Source organism: Eleutherodactylus coqui, chromosome 13 (genome assembly GCF_035609145.1).
Source record: "Eleutherodactylus coqui strain aEleCoq1 chromosome 13, aEleCoq1.hap1, whole genome shotgun sequence".
Taxonomy (NCBI): Eukaryota; Metazoa; Chordata; class Amphibia; order Anura; family Eleutherodactylidae; genus Eleutherodactylus; species Eleutherodactylus coqui.
In genome coordinates, this window is record NC_089849.1 from 129,905,839 (window position 1) to 129,928,955 (window position 23,117).

The 23,117-nt window shown below is 43.8% G+C and overlaps 1 protein-coding gene across 1 annotated transcript in view; it reads right to left on the minus strand.

Moving 5' to 3' along the window:
* The window catches only part of LOC136588508 (zinc finger protein 585A-like), a 72,955-nt gene that overhangs the window by 42,438 nt on the left and 7,400 nt on the right, over positions 1 to 23,117 (minus strand). The window contains exon 5 of the mRNA XM_066587787.1: positions 16,776 to 16,878. Coding sequence (XP_066443884.1) covers positions 16,776 to 16,878 — 103 coding nt within the window. The remainder of the gene's footprint in view (positions 1 to 16,775; positions 16,879 to 23,117) is intronic.

The window sequence follows — 23,117 nt, forward strand, 5'->3', positions numbered from 1 at the left end:
TAGAGCACGCCAGCCAATTACCATTGGAGTTGGAAGTGGGTAAACAAGTACTAGGATATCTTCCTAAGAAGCCACAGCAGCCGGATAAATTGTATGTTCCACCCAACGGCTATTTTATTTAGCCCGCAAGGGGGAAGCAGCGGCCTACAAAATCTCATTCAGGTAGGTAGGTTCAGTTCTTGGAGGTTGGGGAATGCTTATGGGCAAGGCCTTATGTCTCATCCCAACTCGATTATTCAATTCTAAGCGCAAAAGAATTAGCGTCCAAATTTTACGTACGGAATTTAATTCTCTCACTTCCCAATGTCATAGAAACTTGAAATTTGCACGAGCATTGATTATGTCATAAATAGGAAAAGTTAATGGGTCCCAACTCGATTATTCAATTCAAAGCGCCAAAGAATTAGCGTTCAAATTTTACGTACGGAATCTAATTCTCTCATTTCCTGATGTCATAGATAGATAGATAAATAGATAGATAGATAGATAGATAGATAGATAGATAGATAGATAGATAGATAGACTGTACGCAATAACCCAGATAGATAGATAGATAGATAGACTGTATGCAATAACCCAGATAGATAGATAGATAGATAGACTGTATGCAATAACCCTGATAGATAGATAGATAGATAGATAGACTGTATGCAATAACCCTGATAGATAGATAGATAGATAGACTGTATGCAATAACCCAGATAGATAGATAGATAGATAGATAGATAGATAGATAGATAGATAGATAGATAGATAGATAGATAGACTGTATGCAATGACACGTACAGCTTGGAACCATAAATACTAGAGCACGCCAGCCATTTACAGTCAGTCTCCATTGGAGTTGGAAGTGGGCAAACATGTACTAGGATATCTTCCCAAGAAGCCACAGCAGCCGGATAAATTGGATGTTCCACACAACGGCTATTTTATTCAGCCCGCAAGGGGGAAGCAGCGGCCTACAAAATCTCAGTGGTCGCTGCTGCCGTCATCTAGATATATAAAAACAAATGTATGTATGTATGTCTGTCTTCGCAGCAACGCGCGACGGGTACGCTAGTTATGTCATAAATAGGAAAAGCTAATGGGTCCCAACTCCATTATTCAATTCTATGCGCCAAAGAATTAGCGTCCAAATTTTACGTACGGAATCTAATTTTCTCGCTTCCCAATGTCATAGAAACTTAAAAGTTGGCACGAGCATTGATTATGTCATAAATAGGAAAAGCTAATGGGTCCCTACTCGATTATTCAATTCTATGCGCAAAAGAATTAGCGTCCAAATTTTACGTGCGGAATGTAATTTTCTCACTTTCCGGTGTCATAGAAACGGGAAATTTGGCACGAGCATTGATTATGTCATAAGTAGGAAAAGCTAATGGGTCCCAACTCCATTATTCAATTCTATGCGCAAAAGAATTAGCGTCCAAATTTTACGTGCTGAATGTAATTTTCTCACTTTCCGGTGTCATAAAAACAGAAAATTTGGCACGAGCATTGATTATGTCATAAATAGGAAAAGCTAATGGCTCCCAACTCCGTTATTCAATTCTATGCGCAAAAGAATTAGCGTCCAAATTTTACGTACATAATCTAAATCTCTCACTTCCCAATGTCATAGAAACATGAAATTTGGCACAAGCATTGATTGTGTCATAAATATGAAAAGTTAATCGGTGCCAGCTCGATTATTCAATTCTAAGTGCAAAAGAATTAGCATCCAAATTTTACGTACGGAATCTAATTCTCTCACTTCCTGATGTCATCTATATATATAAAATTGAATGTATGTCTGTATGCGTGCGTGTCTGTCTGTTTGTCCTTTATGCGCTACTACACCATTCATCCGATCGCCATGAAACTATGGGAAGTTGTTAAGTACACTCCTGGGAAGATTATAGGCATAGTACAACTATCCTACGATAAATGGCGCGCACGCGAGCGTCGTCGAAAGTTACGCCCCCCCCCAACGTAGATCGTTTAATTTCCATCACTGGATGTCTGACAGTTAAAGCTGCATTGTGATGTCATTAAGGCTCTATTATGACACGTACAGAGCCACGTAGATCGTTCGATTTCCATCATTGCGACTAATTCTTTCACTTTCCGATGTCGTAGAAACATGAAATTTGGCACGAGCATTGACTATGTCATAAATAAGAAAAGGTAATGGGTCCCAACTCGATTATTCAATTCTATGCGCAAAAGAATTAGCGTCCAAATTTTACGTACGGAATCTAATTTTCTCGCTTCCCAATGTCATAAAAACTCGAAATTTGGCGTGAGCATTGATTATGTCATAAATAGGAAAAGCTAATAGGTCCCAACTCCATTATTCAATTCTATGCGCCAAAGAATTAGCGTCCAAATTTTACGTACGGAATCTAATTTTCTCGCTTGCCAATGTCATAGAAACTTAAAATTTGGCACGAGCATTGATTATGTCATAAATAGGAAAAGCTAATGGGTCCCAACTCAATTGTTCAATTCTATGCGCAAAAGAATTAGCGTCCAAATTTTACGTACGGAATGTAATTTTCTCACTTTCCGGTGTCATAGAAACGTGAAATTTGGCACGAGCATTGATTATGTCATACATAGGAAAAGTTAATGGGTCCCAACTCGATTATTCAATTCTATGCGCAAAAGAATTAGCGTCCAAATTTTACGTACGGAATGTAATTTTCTCACTTTCCGGTGTCATAGAAACGTGAAATTTGGCACGAGCATTGATTATGTCATACATAGGAAAAGTTAATGGGTCCCAACTCGATTATTCAATTCTATGCGCAAAAGAATTAGCGTCCAAATTTTACATACGGAATCTAATTTTCTCGCTTCCCAATGTCATAGAAACTCGAAATTTGGCACGAGCATTGAATCTATATATATAAAATTGAATGTATGTCTGTATGCATGCGTGTCTGTCTGTCTGTTTGTCCTTTATGCGCTACTACACCATTCATCCGATCGCCATGAAACTTTGGGAAGTTGTTAAGTACACTCCTGGGAAGATTATAGGCATAGTACAACTATCCTACGATAAAAGGCGCGCGCGCGAGCGTCGTCGGAAGTTACGCCCCCCCCCCACGTAGATCGTTTGATTTCCATCACTGGATGTCTGACTGTTAAAGCTGCATTGTGATGTCATTAAGGCTCTATTATGACATGTACAGAGCCACGTAGATTGTTCGATTTCCATCATTGCCACTAATTCTCTCAGTTCCCGATGTCGTAGAAACATGAAATTTGGCACGAGCATTGATTATGTCATAAATAGGAAACGCTAATGGCTCCCAACTCGATTATTCAATTCTATGCGCAAAAGAATTAGCGTCCAAATTTTACGTACGGAATCTAATTTTCTCGCTTCCCAATGTCATAAAAACTCGAAATTTGGCGTGAGCATTGATTATGTCATAAATAGGAAAAGCTAATGGGTCCCAACTCCATTATTCAATTCTATGCGCCAAAGAATTAGCGTCCAAATTTTACGTACGGAATCTAATTTTCTCGCTTCCCAATGTCATAGAAACTTAAAATTTGGCACGAGCATTGATTATGTCATACATAGGAAAAGTTAATGGGTCCCAACTCGATTATTCAATTCTATGCGCAAAAGAATTAGCGTCCAAATTTTACGTACGGAATCTAATTTTCTCACTTCCCAATGTCATAGAAACTTGAAATTTGGCACGAGCATTGATTATGTCATAAATAGGAAAAGTTAGTGGGTCCCAACTCGATTATTCAATTTTAAGCGCAAAACATTTGGCGTCCAAATTTTACGTACGGAATCGAATTTTCTCGCTTCCCGATGTAATAGAAACTTGAAATTTGGCACGAGCATTGATTATGTCATAAATAGGAAAAGTTAATGGGAAGTTGTTGAGTACACTCCTGGGAAGATTACTGGCATAGTACATCTATCCTACGATAGGTGGCGCGCGTGCGAGCGTCGTCGACAGTTATGCCCCCCCAGACAAAGATCGTTTGATTTCCATCTCAAGCACAAAAGCAAAAGGCATTATGAGCAACGGGATGCGTGTTCAACTACAAAATGATGCATCCGCCGAACGTATCACAAGACAATTGCTGGATATTGAGAATGCTGAGGTAAAATAAAAGCTGCGCTGTGATTGGTTGCTATATATTATACCGCTGAGGTAAAATCAATGCTGCACTGTGATTCGTTGCTATTTTTTATATTGCTGAGGCAGAATAAAAGTTGCGCTGTGATTGGTTGTTATTTCTCTTACTGCTGACGTAACATGAAAGCTGTGCTGTGATTGGTTGTTATATATTATACCGCTGAGGTAACATATAAGCTGCGCTGTGATTGGGTGTTATATATTATAAAGCTGAGGTAACATCAAAGCTGCTTGTGATTGGTTATATATTATAACACTGATGTAACCTAAAAAAACTGCGCTGTGATTGGTTGTTATCTAGATATATAAAAACGAATGTATGTCTGTCTGTCTTCGCAGCAACGCACGACGGGTAAGCTAGTTTTATATAAAGGAAACATCGCATGGTTACCTCCCCGTGGTGTTTCCTGGGTAACGCAGAGAACTATGCAAAACGGTGAACATATGTTTTTTCTCGGTATTTCTAAAGTAACCACGACTTTTTCCGTGTGAACACCAGATAAACACCAGTACCAAATTAACTCGGGCGAAGCCGGGTATATCAGCTAGTATATATATATATATATATATATATATATATATATATATATATATAAAACAAAATAATATATATATTATTTTGGTTTTTTCATTTTATTTTATTACACAAGCCAGGGGTGAATTTCAGGAAAAGGCTTATATTTTAAGCCCTTCCCCGAAAATCATCATAGTGGTTGCCTGCAGCCCATTGCTTTCAATGGGGCCACCAGCAGCAGCAGAGGCCCCCTTGAAAGCATTGGACACGCAGGTTTGTTCACACACTTTTTTGCACACACATACGCGAGTGCCAAACAAAGCTCGTGTGAACAAGGTCTAAGGGTTGGTTCACATGCAGCAGGATGGTTTCTGCTTTTCTAAGAGGAATGAACGGCATTGATGATGCAGATTCTGACTCTCATTCGCAGCAGACCTTACTCCTTCAATAGAAATGGTGAAAGTTACTACAGTTCTGCTATGTGAACATACTTAGTGCAGCTTCTTCAAGAGCTGAATAAGAAATGGAAGTTGCTCTGTGACTGGGTGCTATGGCTAACAATGATAGTTTCATACATCAGACCTGTGTACAGTGCCCTACTTACTAACAGGTCCCAACCCAGTAGGGTGTGTATGGAGGGGGATAGGGGAGGGTGGCTACGATAAGCCACGCTGCTCATCAGAGCTGTTAACCCTTTAAATGCCACTGTCAATTCTGAAACTATTACATTCTGGGATGGTATTACATTCTGGGATAACATTACATTCTGGGATGACTTTACATTCTGGGATGACTTTACATTCTGGGATGACTTTACATTCTGGGATGACTTTACATTCTGGGATGACTTTACATTCAGGGATGACTTTACATTCTGGGATGACTTTACATTCTGGGATGACTTTACATTCTGGGATGACTTTACATTCTGGGACGACTTTATATTCTGGGATGACTTTACATTCAGGGATGACTTTACATTCAGGGATGACTTTACATTCAGGGATGACTTTACATTCAGGGATGACAATACATTCAGGGATGACATTACATTCTGGGATGATGGATTCTGGGATGATGGATTCTGGGATGATGGATTCTGGGATGATGGATTCTGGGATGATGGATTCTGGGATGATGGATTCTGGGATGATGGATTCTGGGATGATGGATTCTGGGATGATGGATTCTGGGATAATAGATTCTGGGATGGTATTACATTCTGGAATGATATTACATTCTGGGATGATATTTCATTCTGGGATGATATTACATTTTTGGGATGGTATTACATTCTGGAATGATATTACATTCTGGGATGATATTTCATTCTGGGATGATATTACATTTTTGGGATGACATTACATTCTGGGATGATATTTCATTCTGGGATGATATTACATTTTTGGGATGATAATACATTCTGGGATAACATTACATTCTGGGATGATATTTCATTCTGGGATGATATTACATTTTTGGGATGGTATTACATTCTGGAATGGTATTACATTCTGGGATGATAATACATTCTGGGATAACATTACATTCTGGGATAACATTATATTTTGGGATGATATTTCATTCTGGGATGATCTATTCTGGGACACTATTACTTACATTCTGGGATGATATTACATTCTGGGATGATATAACATTTTTACATTCTGGGATGATAGATTTTGGGATACTATTACATTCTGGGATGATACATTCTGGGATACTATTACATTCTGGGATGATATTACATTCTGGGATGATATATTCCGGGATACTATTACATTCTGGGATGATATTACATTCTGGGATAACATTACATTCTGGGATGACATTACATTCTGGGATGACATTACATTTTTGGATAGTATTACATTCTGGGATATCCTGTATGGTAGGTCACCATCCATCTGTGGCTGGCATCTTTGGTATCGTTCACATGTGCAGGCTGTCAGTATATGCAGTCACTCCTCCCCAATCTGGGCTGAGTTGAGTGAGTGACTGCATATTAGCCTACCATGAACAAGTTGCTCCTCCACACCATTGTCTGGCTGACTGCATATGTTTAGGGCTTATGGCGGTTGCGCCTGCCCTACGGCGATTCTGCCGATGGCGATTCTGCCGATGGCGATTGTGCCTGCCTTATGGCGATCGTGCCTATGGCGACAGTGTCTGCTTTGCAGACTATCAGGTATTGCATTTTGGGCTTTTTCTGTGAATAATGTCTTCGTTGTTTTTCTCACCTCTGTGATTTTACATTCCGGGATGATATATTCCGGGATGATATATTCTGGGATACTATTACACTCTGGGATGGTATTACATTCTGGGATGGTATTACATTCTGGGATGGTATTACACTCTGGGATGATATTACATTCTGGGATGACATTACATTCTGGGATGGCATTACATTCTGGGATGACATTACATTCTGGGATGACATTACATTCTGGGATGACATTACATTCTGGGATGACATTACATTCTGGGATGACGTTACATTCTGGGATGACGTTACATTCTGGGATGACGTTACATTCTGGGATGACGTTACATTCTGGGATGACGTTACATTCAGGGATGACGTTACATTCAGGGATGACATTACATTCTGGGATAACATTACATTCTGGGATGACATTACATTCTGGGATGACATTACATTCTGGGATGACATTACATTCAGGGATGACATTACATTCTGGGATGATATTACACTCTGGGATGACATTACATTCTGGGATGACGTTACATTCTGGGATAACATTACATTCTGGGATGACATTACATTCAGGGATGACGTTACATTCAGGGATGACATTACATTCTGGGATAACATTACATTCTGGGATGACGTTACATTCTGGGATGACGTTACATTCTGGGATGACGTTACATTCTGGGATGACGTTACATTCTGGGATGACGTTACATTCTGGGATGACGTTACATTCTGGGATGACGTTACATTCTGGGATGACGTTACATTCTGGGATGACGTTACATTCTGGGATGACGTTACATTCTGGGATGACGTTACATTCTGGGATGACGTTACATTCTGGGATGACGTTACATTCTGGGATGACGTTACATTCTGGGATGACGTTACATTCTGGGATGACGTTACATTCTGGGATGACGTTACATTCTGGGATGACGTTACATTCTGGGATGACGTTACATTCTGGGATGACGTTACATTCTGGGATGACGTTACATTCTGGGATGACGTTACATTCTGGGATGGTATTACATTCTGGGATGGTATTACATTCTGGGATGACATTACATTCTGGGATGGTATTACATTCTGGGATGGTATTACATTCTGGGATGACATTACATTCTGGGATGACATTACATTCTGGGATGACGTTACATTCTGGGATGACGTTACATTCTGGGATGACGTTACATTCTGGGATGACATTACATTCTGGGATGACATTACATTCTGGGATGACATTACATTCTGGGATGACATTACATTCTGGGATGACATTACATTCTGGGATGACATTACATTCTGGGATGACATTACATTCAGGGATGACATTACATTCTGGGATGACATTACATTCTGGGATGACATTACATTCTGGGATGACGTTACATTCTGGGATGACGTTACATTCTGGGATGGTATTACATTCTGGGATGACATTACATTCTGGGATGACATTACATTCTGGGATGACATTACATTCTGGGATGACATTACATTCTGGGATAACATTACATTCTGGGATGATATTACATTCTGGGATGACATTACATTCTGGGATGATATTACATTCTGGGATGATATTACATTCTGGGATAACATTACATTCTGGGATGACATTACATTCTGGGATGACATTACATTCTGGGATGACATTACATTCTGGGATGACATTACATTCTGGGATGACATTACATTCTGGGATGACATTACATTCTGGGATGACGTTACATTCTGGGATGACATTACATTCTGGGATGACATTACATTTTTGGATAGTATTACATTCTGGGATATCCTGTATGGTAGGTCACCATCCATCTGTGGCTGGCATCTTTGGTATCGTTCACATGTGCAGGCTGTCAGTATATGCAGTCACTCCTCCCCAATCTGGGCTGAGTTGAGTGAGTGACTGCATATTAGCCTACCATGAACAAGTTGCTCCTCCACACCATTGTCTGGCTGACTGCATATGTTTAGGGCTTATGGCGGTTGCGCCTGCCCTACGGCGATTCTGCCGATGGCGATTGTGCCTGCCTTATGGCGATCGTGCCTATGGCGACAGTGTCTGCTTTGCAGACTATCAGGTATTGCATTTTGGGCTTTTTCTGTGAATAATGTCTTCGTTGTTTTTCTCACCTCTGTGATTTTACATTCCGGGATGATATATTCTGGGATACTATTACACTCTGGGATGATATTACATTCTGGGATGGTATTACATTCTGGGATGGTATTACACTCTGGGATGATATTACATTCTGGGATGACATTACATTCTGGGATGGCATTACATTCTGGGATGACATTACATTCAGGGATGATATTACATTCTGGGATGACATTACATTCTGGGATGACATTACATTCTGGGATGACATTACATTCTGGGATGACATTACATTCTGGGATGACATTACATTCTGGGATGACATTACATTCTGGGATGACATTACATTCTGGGATGACATTACATTCTGGGATGACATTACATTCTGGGATGGTATTACATTCTGGGATGACATTACATTCTGGGATGACATTACATTCTGGGATGACATTACATTCTGGGATGACATTACATTCTGGGATGACATTACATTCTGGGATGACATTACATTCTGGGATGACATTACATTCTGGGATGACATTACATTCTGGGATGACATTACATTCTGGGATGACGTTACATTCTGGGATGACATTACATTCAGGGATGACATTACATTCTGGGATGACATTACATTCAGGGATGACATTACATTCTGGGATGACATTACATTCTGGGATGACATTACATTCTGGGATGACATTACATTCTGGGATGACATTACATTCAGGGATGACATTACATTCTGGGATGACATTACATTCTGGGATGACATTACATTCTGGGATGACATTACATTCTGGGATGACATTACATTCAGGGATGACATTACATTCTGGGATGACATTACATTCTGGGATGACGTTACATTCTGGGATGACGTTACATTCTGGGATGACGTTACATTCTGGGATGACGTTACATTCTGGGATGACGTTACATTCAGGGATGACGTTACATTCAGGGATGACGTTACATTCTGGGATGACGTTACATTCTGGGATGACGTTACATTCTGGGATGACGTTACATTCTGGGATGACGTTACATTCTGGGATGACGTTACATTCTGGGATGACGTTACATTCTGGGATGACGTTACATTCTGGGATGACGTTACATTCTGGGATGACTTTACATTCTGGGATGACTTTACATTCTGGGATGACGTTACATTCTGGGATAACATTACATTCTGGGATGACGTTACATTCTGGGATGACGTTACATTCTGGGATGACGTTACATTCTGGGATGACGTTACATTCTGGGATGACGTTACATTCTGGGATGACGTTACATTCTGGGATGACGTTACATTCTGGGATGACGTTACATTCTGGGATGACGTTACATTCTGGGATGACGTTACATTCTGGGATGACGTTACATTCTGGGATGACGTTACATTCTGGGATGACGTTACATTCTGGGATGACGTTACATTCTGGGATGACGTTACATTCTGGGATGACGTTACATTCTGGGATGACGTTACATTCTGGGATGACGTTACATTCTGGGATGACGTTACATTCTGGGATGACGTTACATTCTGGGATGACGTTACATTCTGGGATGATGTTACATTCTGGGATGACGTTACATTCTGGGATGACTTTACATTCTGGGATGACTTTACATTCTGGGATGACTTTACATTCTGGGATGACTTTACATTCTGGGATGACTTTACATTCTGGGATGACTTTACATTCTGGGATGACTTTACATTCTGGGATGACTTTACATTCTGGGATGACATTACATTCTGGGATGACATTACATTCTGGGATGGTATTACATTCTGGGATGACGTTACATTCTGGGATGACGTTACATTCTGGGATGACGTTACATTCTGGGATGACGTTACATTCTGGGATGACGTTACATTCTGGGATGACGTTACATTCTGGGATGACGTTACATTCTGGGATGACTTTACATTCTGGGATGACTTTACATTCTGGGATGACGTTACATTCTGGGATGACGTTACATTCTGGGATGACGTTACATTCTGGGATGACGTTACATTCTGGGATGACGTTACATTCTGGGATGACGTTACATTCTGGGATGACGTTACATTCTGGGATGACGTTACATTCTGGGATGACGTTACATTCTGGGATGACGTTACATTCTGGGATGACGTTACATTCTGGGATGACGTTACATTCTGGGATGACGTTACATTCTGGGATGACGTTACATTCTGGGATGACGTTACATTCTGGGATGACGTTACATTCTGGGATGACGTTACATTCTGGGATGACGTTACATTCTGGGATGACGTTACATTCTGGGATGACATTACATTCAGGGATGACATTACATTCAGGGATGACATTACATTCTGGGATGACGTTACATTTTGGGATGACGTTACATTCTGGGATGACGTTACATTCTGGGATGACGTTACATTCTGGGATGACTTTACATTCTGGGATGACTTTACATTCTGGGATGACATTACATTCAGGGATGACATTACATTCTGGGATGACTTTACATTCTGGGATGACTTTACATTCTGGGATGACTTTACATTCAGGGATGACATTACATTCAGGGATAACATTACATTCTGGGATGACATTACATTCAGGGATAACGTTACATTCTGGGATGACGTTACATTCTGGGATGACGTTACATTCTGGGATGACATTACATTCTGGGATGACATTACATTCTGGGATGACATTACATTCTGGGATGACATTACATTCTGGGATGGTATTACATTCTGGGATGACATTACATTCTGGGATGATATTACATTCTGGGATAATATTACATTCTGGGATGATATTACATTCTGGGATAATATTACATTCTGGGATGACATTACATTCAGGGATGACATTACATTCTGGGATGACATTACATTCTGGGATGATATTACATTCTGGGATAATATTACATTCTGGGATGATATTACATTCTGGGATGATATTACATTCTCGGATAATATTACATTCTGGGATGACATTACATTCTGGGATGACATTACATTCTCGGATAATATTACATTCTGGGATGATATTACATTCTGGGATGACATTACATTCTGGGATAATATTACATTCTGGGATGATATTACATTCTGGGATAATATTACATTCTGGGATGATAGATTCTGGGATGACATTACATTGTCGGATAATATTACATTCTGGGATGATATTACATTCTGGGATAATATTACATTCTGGGATAATAGATTCTGGGATGACATTACATTCTCGGATAATATTACATTCTGGGATAAGCTCTTTAGGGTGCTTTTTTTCCAGCTTCTGCAATACGGCGCTGAAAACTACCTGTAGACAGAAACCAGGATGGAACCATAGGTTTCAGTAGGTGAGACAAGAGGTCTTTGGTCTCTGTTTCATTAGGTTTCCAACCCTTTAGCTTTTTTTCTAGCTGGATACAAAGGCGCCACAGGACAGGGAATAACTTGCTGATCAGTGGAGTCTCAGCGTTGAGACCCACACCAATCTTGAGAATGGGGTCACATGTTCCTTGTCCTCCTCACTGTAGGAGACTGAATAGAGCGCGCGTTGCTCCGTTCACGTTTAATGGGACTGGCAGAAATAACCGAGTGGCCCCCGCTCAGCTATTTCCATAAACTCTATTGAAATGAATGGAGCGCTGACCGTGCGCGCTGGGCCAACGCTTCACTCAGCGACGTTGTAATGGAAATTATGGCTATTTTGTAGCCATTAATCCTTGATATATATATATATACATATATATATATATATATATATATATATATGTATACACTAGCTGATATACCCGGCTTCGCCCGAGTTAATTTGGTACTGGTATTTATCTGGTGTTCACACGGAAAATCTTATGAAGTCGTGGTTACTTTAGAGATACCGGAAAAACATGTGTTCACCATTTTGCAAAGTTCTCTGCGTTACCCAGGAAACACCACAGGGAGGTAATCATGCGACGTTTCCTTTATATAAAATGACATCAGGAAGTGAGAGAATTAGATTCCATACGTAAAATTTGGACACTAATTCTTTTGCGCTTAGAATTGAATAATCGAGATGGGACCCATTAGCTTTTCCTATTTATGACATAATCAATGCTCGTGCCAAATTTCCTGTTTCTACGACACCGGAAAGGGAAGAAATTACATTCCGTACGTAAAATTTAGACGCTAATTCTTTTGCGCATAGAATTGACTAATCGAGTTGGGACCCATTCGCTTTTCCTATTTATGACATAATCAATGCTCGTGCCAAATTTCCTGTTTCTATGACACCGGAATGTGAGAAAATTAGATTCCGTACGTAAAATTTGGACGCTAATTCTTTTGCGCATAGAATTGAATAATGGAGTTGGGACCCATTAGCGTTTCCTATTTATGTCATAATGAATACTCGTGCCAAATTTTAAGTTTCTATGTCATTGGGAAGTGACAGATTTAGATTATGTACGTAAAATTTCGACGCCAATTCTTTTGCGCTAGAATTGAATAATCGAGTTGGGACCCAATTACTTTTCCTATTTTGGAGATAATCTATGCTCGTGCCAAAATTCATGTTTCCACGATATTGGGAAGTTGGAGAACTTTTGGCGAGTCAGTCAGTGAGTCAGTCAGTGAGTCAGTCAGTGAGTCAGTGAGTCAGTCAGTGAGTCAGTCAGTGAGTCAGTCAGTGAGTCAGTCAGTGAGTCAGTCAGTGAGTCAGTCAGTGAGTCAGTCAGTGAGTCAGTCAGTGAGTGAGTCAGTCAGTGAGTCAGTCAGTGAGTCAGTCAGTCAGTCAGTGAGTCAGTCAGTGAGTCAGTCAGTCAGTCAGTGAGTCAGTCAGTCAGTCAGTCAGTGAGTCAGTCAGTGAGTCAGTCAGTCAGTCAGTGAGTCAGTCAGTCAGTGAGTCAGTGAGTCAGTCAGTGAGTCAGTCAGTCTGTGAGTCAGTCAGTGAGTCAGTCAGTGAGTCAGTCAGTGAGTCAGTCAGTGAGTCAGTCAGTGAGTCAGTCAGTGAGTCAGTCAGTCAGTGAGTCAGTCAGTCAGTGAGTCAGTCAGTGAGTCAGTCAGTGAGTCAGTCAGTGAGTCAGTCAGTCAGTCAGTCAGTGAGTCAGTGAGTCAGTCAGTCAGTGAGTCAGTAAGTCAGTCAGTCAGTGAGTCAGTCAGTCAGTCAGTCAGTGAGTGAGTGAGTCAGTCAGTCAGTGAGTCAGTCAGTCAGTGAGTCAGTGAGTCAGTCAGTGAGTCAGTCAGTCAGTCAGTGAGTCAGTGAGTCAGTCAGTCAGTGAGTCAGTGAGGGCTTTCAGCTTTATATATATATAGATATCTGAACAGGCTTTAATACATAAACTAGGCCCCGCATTCTAAGGACCTAACCGCAGACCTGTTTTCCACGTTTAGTGTGTGTAGGTAAGAGAATGGCTTTGATGCTTGTTGTAACCACAAATTCTACCAATCCGTCAGTCCTTGTAGGAGCCGCCATACACATATCTATTGTCTAAGAGGTAGACCTTGTCTGACTGGATCTTATCACTCTATAAAACCTGGTCAATTGTGGAGTTTGTAGAATATCATTGATGCAAAGCTCGGAGCAGCTGGCCGATGACTGAGCCGTTACAGTGTATAACATAGGACACACATTGTAATGTAGCAGAAGCATCTTGAACTGGGAAGGAGAAGACAATCTCTCCATGAAACCTGTGAATAGATGGACTCCGGGCGGACGTGTTTAAGGACGGCTCCTAACGGGTGCAGTGTGTATGCTGTAGTATGGCCCTGTACGCCCTTTGTATTGTAAAGTGTGGTTATGTCTTATCACTTGCTGGATGGATTGCACCTGTAGACATTTACACCAGATCACCTACTTTTATGTAACTTTGTTTTATTACTATCATTTATTCATTAGTATTAATAAATTGTGTTGCATCCACCCACTTGTTCTTCTTTAACCCTTTCCAATCCATTTATTTTTTCTCACCCATTCTCCCCAGCTGCAAATAAATTGGAGCTGGGAGAATGGGTGAGAAAAAATACATTTTCCCTGCACCCTCCTGATCTGACAGAGTTCAGGAGGGTGCAGGGAGGGACCTGCTTACCTGACCGGCGTCTTGTGCATTCTCCTTCTGCCTCCCGGCTCGGCGATCATGTGACCGCTGGGGTCAGGTGACACCTGGCGGTCACATGATCGCCGGGTCGGGAGACAGAAGGAGAATGCACAAGACGCCGGTCAGGTAAGCAGGTCCTTGCACGGTGCAGGCTCCCGGCTCGGCGTTCATGTGACCGCCGGGGGTCAGGTAACACCGGCGGTCACATGATCGCCGGCCGGAATCTATGCATTGCATAGCGCTAATTGAGCGCTATGTAATGTGTAAAGGAGTGGGCAGAAAGGGTTAAAAACCCTTTCTGCCTTCTCCTCGGGGGTCCTCGATGACGACCAGTAAAGGAGTGCATCTGCACCCGATGTGCCTGACGATCGGGTGCAGATCCACTCCTGCACTGCAGTGTCGGGCCTGCCCCGACATCGGAGCTGTGGAGGAAAATGATGATGTCGGGGCAGGCCCGACATTGGACTGGAAAGGGTTAAAGCTGTATACGAACTTGTTGCCTGTCAGTTGGAAAAAGAGAAGTCACCGCAGAAGGGGAAGTGACCCACGCAGTGACAGGAAGTGTGGGATACGGGAATCCCGTTCTCGAGATCGGTGGATATCTCAGTGGTCAGACCGCCAATGATCCGCAAGTTATCCCACATCCATGGGATAACTTGTAATTGCAGTACAACCCCTCTAAGGAATTTCTATGAATGTTGTATATGTCTCGCAGGTAAATAAAAGGGGTATAGGAAATGAGCATTATGTACACATGAAACATAGGGTGCTACTCCCTCCGGTGTATCCCTGCAGCCCCCAGTCATCACAGCTCCTCCCCCTGCAGCGGCCAGGACTGCAGTCTACATTCCAGCGGCGTGCAGTTGGTGATCTCTCTTGTCCGTCTCTTTCTTGTGCGGGATAGATCACACATCTGTACACAGCTGGAGACACACTACACCGCCCGAAGGACACAGTCCTGCAAATGTATATATATATATATGTAAATGTATATGGGAGAGGGCGGAGCTTCTCAAGGTAATCCTTTCACTGCTGGCAGTACTCCCCTCACAGATAGGCTCTGTATGCTTAATGTGCTCTACTGCAGTCCTGCCGCTCACCGTTTCTGCCTGACACACAGTGACGACAAGACGCTGCCGTAGAGGCAGGGCTAGATTTGATTCTGAGAATTGTGAAGCATTACAGAGGCAAATTAATCAAATTACCCAGCCCGAGGTGCAGCGCCCACATTTCCTGCTTTTGTGTCTTTTTTCCTGGTGGCATACAAGGACAGGAAGTGAGCAGTGATATAGAGGGTGCAGAACGCGGCCGGTAAGTCCTCCAGGCTCTGCATCCAGCATGAATCTGAATGGTACTGCTCGGTGTTAATGTCCCGACTGAATGAGAAATAGTTTGATTCCCGTTTGTCGTTCAGTTTCTGTATGCATAAATCTGAACAACAGATCGGTCGTGTAAACAGGTGGTATCGCTGATAAATGACTGCCGGCCTACTGTGAATGGAGGCGGCGGGCCGGAACAATCGCCGTCCTGCTCCGCCTCCATTCGCTTGCGTTGATCGTTCCTGTACAAAAGCACAAAAACGATCATCGCCGGGGTGAGCTGCAAGTCGTGTAGAAGGGCCCTACGAGTTGGCCTGTTCACCGGGAGGCTTCAGGACTAGTTGGTCATACTCACGCCTGCCGATTTCTACAGGGATTTCCTCCTCCTTACACTGGACATCAAATGTTTCTTCATCTTCATCCATGACTTCTACCTTTATATCGATCAGATCTTCCGCCTGTTCCACATGCAATCACATAAAGCATAAATTACACAGTAAGTGAGGAGCATCGTTAACCCCTCTGCTGCTGCGTATACAAGGTTCAGCCCTGGGCGTTACTCCCCTGGTTTGCAATCCGGCATGGAGATAAGCGGCGCCGCTTACATGACAAAAATCATGGAGAACCGCCGTCTTATACATCGGCTGCGAGGCTGATGAAGAAATCGCCTGTGATTGCAGGCTGGAAATGGACCCACAGACTATGGATGTAGTAAAGCGAGTTCACACTGTGAGCTGCTGGAGTCTCGTCTCATAATAACTAATAATCCAGCGAGATTGTAGGATCTTCACTTCCATCCACCATGTCAGTCCAACTATATTCACTATAATATGGTAACGGGCAGGACAATATGTCTCCCATGGATGTAACGCTGCAGGGGGTACAGTTACGTTCTGTAGCTTCAGGGGGGAGGGGATATAGAGGGGGGCAGGGCTAATGCTGCAGGTACCGGCTGTTTCTTAAGACCACCACTGATTGGAGCTATTAACCCTGTAAATGCCGCTGTCAATTCTGCCACCAGCATTTACATGCCCTGATCAATGTTTAGGGGTCCCATACGGCCCCCCGCGATGAGAAAGCCCTAAGGGCGGTCATTGCAGATTGCCTATCTAGCTATGCCCGTGGGGTGGCTTGATAGATTACATTATACTGCGATCTGACAGGCAATGTTATAGCATTACATCATACTGCAGGAGTGATCAAACAATCGCAGGTTCTTGTCCCCTATGGGGACCAAAAAAGATGAGCAAATTAGTTTCAATTTTTTTAAAATAATTAAAAAGAAATAAAAGGTAATAAGTGTTTTTTCAAAGAAAACCCTTTTGGCCATATCTATAATAAAAAACATCTAAATAAGAAAACAACATATTTGGTATCGCTGCATCCATAAAAGTCTGACCTAACAAAGTAACACATTATTTATGTAGTCAGAAAATACAAATAATGCCAAAATTGTGCTTTTTTTCGCCCCGTCTAAAAAAAAAAATAATAATATTAATAAAAAGCACTCAAAAAAGTCAAATTTACTCCAAAATAGTACCAATAGAAGACGTCCCGCAAAAAACCAGGCGGTACACAAAAAGTCGAAGAAAAAATATAAAAGTTATGTCTGCCACAAGATGGTGGCAGAAAATTTATATTAATATGGTGAAAGCCCTCACTGACTGACCAGACACACTGGCTGACTGACCAGACACACTGGCTGACTGACCAGACACACTGGCTGACTGACCAGACGCACTGGCTGACTGACCAGACACACTGGCTGACTGAACTGACACACTGGCTGACTGACTGACACACTGGCTGACTGACCAGACACACTGGCTGACTGAACTGACACACTGGCTGACTGACTGACACACTGGCTGACTGACTGACACACTGGCTGACTGACCAGACACACTGGCTGACTGACCAGACGCACTGGCTGACTGACCAGACGCACTGGCTGACTGAACTGACACACTGGCTGACTGAACTGACACACTGGCTGACTGAACTGACACACTGGCTGACTGAACTGACACACTGGCTGACTGAACTGACACACTGGCTGACTGAACTGACACACTGGCTGACTGAACTGACACACTGGCTGACTGAACTGACACACTGGCTGACTGAACTGACACACTGGCTGACTGAACTGACACACTGGCTGACTGAACTGACACACTGGCTGACTGACTGACGCACTGGCTGACTGACCAGACGCACTGGCTGACTGACCAGACGCACTGGCTGACTGACTGACACACTGGCTGACTGACTGACACACTGGCTGACTGACCAGACACACTGGCTGACTGACCAGACGCACTGGCTGACTGACTGACACACTGGCTGACTGACTGACGCACTGGCTGACTGACCAGACGCACTGGCTGACTGACTGACACACTGGCTGACTGACTGACACACTGGCTGACTGACCAGACGCACTGGCTGACTGACCAGACGCACTGGCTGACTGACCAGACGCACTGGCTGACTGACCAGACGCACTGGCTGACTGACTGACACACTGGCTGACTGACCAGACGCACTGGCTGACTGACCAGACACACTGGCTGACTGACCAGACACACTGGCTGACTGACCAGACACACTGGCTGACTGACCAGACACACTGGCTGACTGACCAGACACACTGGCTGACTGACCAGACACACTGGCTGACTGACCAGACACACTGGCTGACTGACCAGACACACTGGCTGACTGACCAGACACACTGGCTGACTGACCAGACACACTGGCTGACTGACCAGACACACTGGCTGACTGACCAGACACACTGGCTGACTGACCAGACACACTGGCTGACTGACCAGACACACTGGCTGACTGACCAGACACACTGGCTGACTGACCAGACACACTGGCTGACTGACCAGACACACTGGCTGACTGACTGACACACTGGCTGACTGACTGACACACTGGCTGACTGACCAGACACACTGGCTGACTGACCAGACACACTGGCTGACTGACTGACACACTGGCTGACTGACCAGACACACTGGCTGACTGACTGACACACTGGCTGACTGACTGACACACTGGCTGACTGAACTGACACACTGGCTGACTGACCAGACACACTGGCTGACTGACTGACACACTGGCTGACTGACTGACACACTGGCTGACTGAACTGACACACTGGCTGACTGACCAGACACACTGGCTGACTGACTGACACACTGGCTGACTGACTGACACACTGGCTGACTGACTGACACACTGGCTGACTGAACTGACACACTGGCTGACTGAACTGACACACTGGCTGACTGAACTGACACACTAGCTGACTGAACTGACATACTGGCTGACTGAACTGACACACTGGCTGACTGACCAGACACACTGGCTGACTGACCAGACACACTGGCTGACTGACCAGACACACTGGCTGACTGACCAGACACACTGGCTGACTGACCAGACACACTGGCTGACTGACCAGACACACTGGCTGACTGACTGACACACTGGCTGACTGACCAGACGCACTGGCTGACTGAACTGACACACTGGCTGACTGACCAGACACACTGGCTGACTGACCAGACGCACTGGCTGACTGAACTGACACACTGGCTGACTGAACTGACACACTGGCTGACTGAACTGACACACTGGCTGACTGAACTGACACACTGACTGACTGAACTGACACACTGACTGACTGACTGGCTCGCCACTAATTTGGGAGGATCATTATTTCGGTCCTAAATAGGAAAAGTAAAGGGGTCACAACTTGATTATTTAATGCTAAGTGCAAAAGTATTAGCACCCCAGTGTAATGTACCTAATCTAATTCTCTACCTTCACGATATCATACAAACATAAAATCTGCGCGGTGATTGGTTGTTATATATTATACTGCTAAGGTTACATCAAAGCTGAGCTGTAATTGGCTGTTATATATTATACTACTGAGGTAAGATGAAAGCTGTGCTGTGATTGGTTGTTATATATTATACCGCTGAGGTAACATTAAAGCTGTCCTGTGATTGGTTGTTACATATTATACTGCTGAGATAACATGAAAGCTGCGCTGTGATTGGTTGTTATATATTATACTGCTGAAGTCAAAGTAACCTTGACTTCCTAAAATTTTCCGTGCAAACAACACGTAAACACCTGTATCAAATTAACTCGGGCGAGGCCGGGTATATCAGCTAGTTTAAATAAATAAAATACTTTTGGAAAAAATATAACTATACAAGTTTGGTATCGCAGTAATCGTACCGACCCGTAGAATAAAGTCAGCAGGTCATTTTTGTTGCAGTGTGTACACCGTAGAAACAAGACCCCCCCCAAAGATGTCAGAATTTCGGGGTTTTTCCACTTTACTCCACCTAAATTTTTTTTACGTTTTCAGTACATTATATGGTTCATTGAAAAATACAACTCATCCCGCAAAAAAACACCTGCACATGTCTACAGCGATGGAGAAATATATGTTTTAAAAAGTGGAGAGGAAAAAAATGAAAATGGAAAAAGAAACAAAGGCCACGTCCTTAAAGGGGTTTTGTCATTAAAAGAAGAATTATCCAAACTTACCTATTCCTTCCCTGTCTGTCTCCTTATCACATTTTCTCCTGGTTGAGCTTCTCCAGTGCTCCAGGTCAGCTCACTGCAGGCTGGGCCCAGCTTGTTATGAAGGCTGCTTATCACAAACTCCTTCCTGCTGGGTCACTGAAGGTCACATCCCTGTGCTGTAGCTTCACTGCCTAGGAAGGAATTGTAATCTATTTCAGAGATAGCTCGCATGAGCAATCTCTGAAGAAGATAGGCAGTCCTCCTGCTGGCCTGTGACGTAAGGTACATTGGCAGACTGCCAACCTAATGTACGTAACCTCACAGGAAGGAGAAGAATCAGGCAGCTGGAGCTGAAGTGAGCCCCCGCACTGCAGGAGACAGGATAACATGGGAGAGGTGAAGATCTGGTAAGTAGACTGATGGGGGGAGGAATAGATAAGTATAGCATTTTTCTTTTTTAGTGACAGAACCCCTTTAAGAGGGTAGAACTAAATGACAGTCTTATATATCATTACACTTTCTCTAAAATAATTTCTGGTGACGGGAAAAACGCTCCTCAAATGATATTACAACAAAAAGATTTATATTCATCAGCCCATTTAAAGGTGATTAACAGGCGACTTTCTCCCTGTCCTTCACTGTGCATCACAATTATATCATCCTATGGGGCATGTTCATCCGAGGGTCTGCAGGGGTCGCTCACAATGTCATGTGCTAGGGTAACTATATATGGTTCATATTCTGTCAATATTACATAAAGATCTGATAGGGATAAACCATTTAATACACTGCGGTTCACTAATACTCCGGGTGGGATCACTAATCCTCAGGGCGGGATCACTAATCCTCAGGGCGGGATCCCTAAACCGCAGGGCGGGATCCCTAAACCGCAGGGCGGGATCCCTAAGCCTCAGGGCGGGATCCCTAAGCCGCAGGGCGGGATCCCTAAGCCTCAGGGCGGGATCCCTAAGCCTCAGGGCGGGATCCCTAAGCCACAGGGCGGGATCCCTAAGCCACAGGGCGGGATCCCTAAGCCACAGGGTGGGATCCCTAAGCCTCAGGGCGGGATCCCTAAGCCTCAGGGCGGGATCCCTAAGCCTCAGGGCGGGATCCCTAAACCTCAGGGCGGGATCCCTAAACCTCAGGGCGGGATCCCTAAGCCGCAGGGCGGGATCCCTAAGCCGCAGGGCGGGATCCCTAAGCCGCAGGGCGGGATCCCTAAGCCGCAGGGCGGGATCACTAAGCCGCAGGGCGGGATCACTAAGCCGCAGGGCGGGATCACTAAGCCGCAGGGCAGGATCCCTAAGCCGCAGGGCGGGATCCCTAAGCCGCAGGGCGTGATCACTAAGCCGCAGGGCGGGATCCCTAAGCCGCAGGGCGGGATCCCTAAACCGCAGGGCGGGATGACTAAACCGCAGGGCGGGATGACTAAGCCGCAGGGCGGGATGACTAAGCCGCAGGGCGGGATCCCTAAACCGCAGGGCGGGATCCCTAAGCCGCAGGGCGGGATCCCTAAGCCGCAGGGCGGGATCCCTAAGCCGCAGGGCGGGATCCCTAAGCCTCAGGGCGGGATGACTAAGCCGCAGGGCGGGATCACTAAGCCGCAGGGCGGAATCACTAATCCTCAGGGCAGGATCACTAATCCTCATGGTATGCTGACATGGCAGTATCCAATGCATTCTTTTCTGCATATACTACTAAACCGCGGATTTCTGGTGAGTATCTGCCGACGCATTTAGCTCTTTGATTGAGCACGATGTGTGTGCGGATCTGCTTTAGGGCTACACAGACATTATACTGTTTAGTGCAAGATCTTCAGAATTTGCTGTCCACAGGAATTCATTGAATCATAATCTATTGAAAATCATTATAGTCCACCAACTTCAAGGGCCACTCTGGTGAAAACACAATTTTCATCCCTGCCCCCTCACCGGATTCCTTCACACACTCTGGGGGTCTTCCCTGTATATTTCTGCCAGTTCCCTGCAGTGCACACCCCTGTCTGATGCTTATCAGCCACCATCTTAATAATAAGTTTTTTTTTGGTTTCACTTTCACATCAATCCCATGATGCTTCAGCACAGCATTAGCTAGAGGCTATATCATTTCTGCCTGCTGGGTGGCCAATTATCATTAC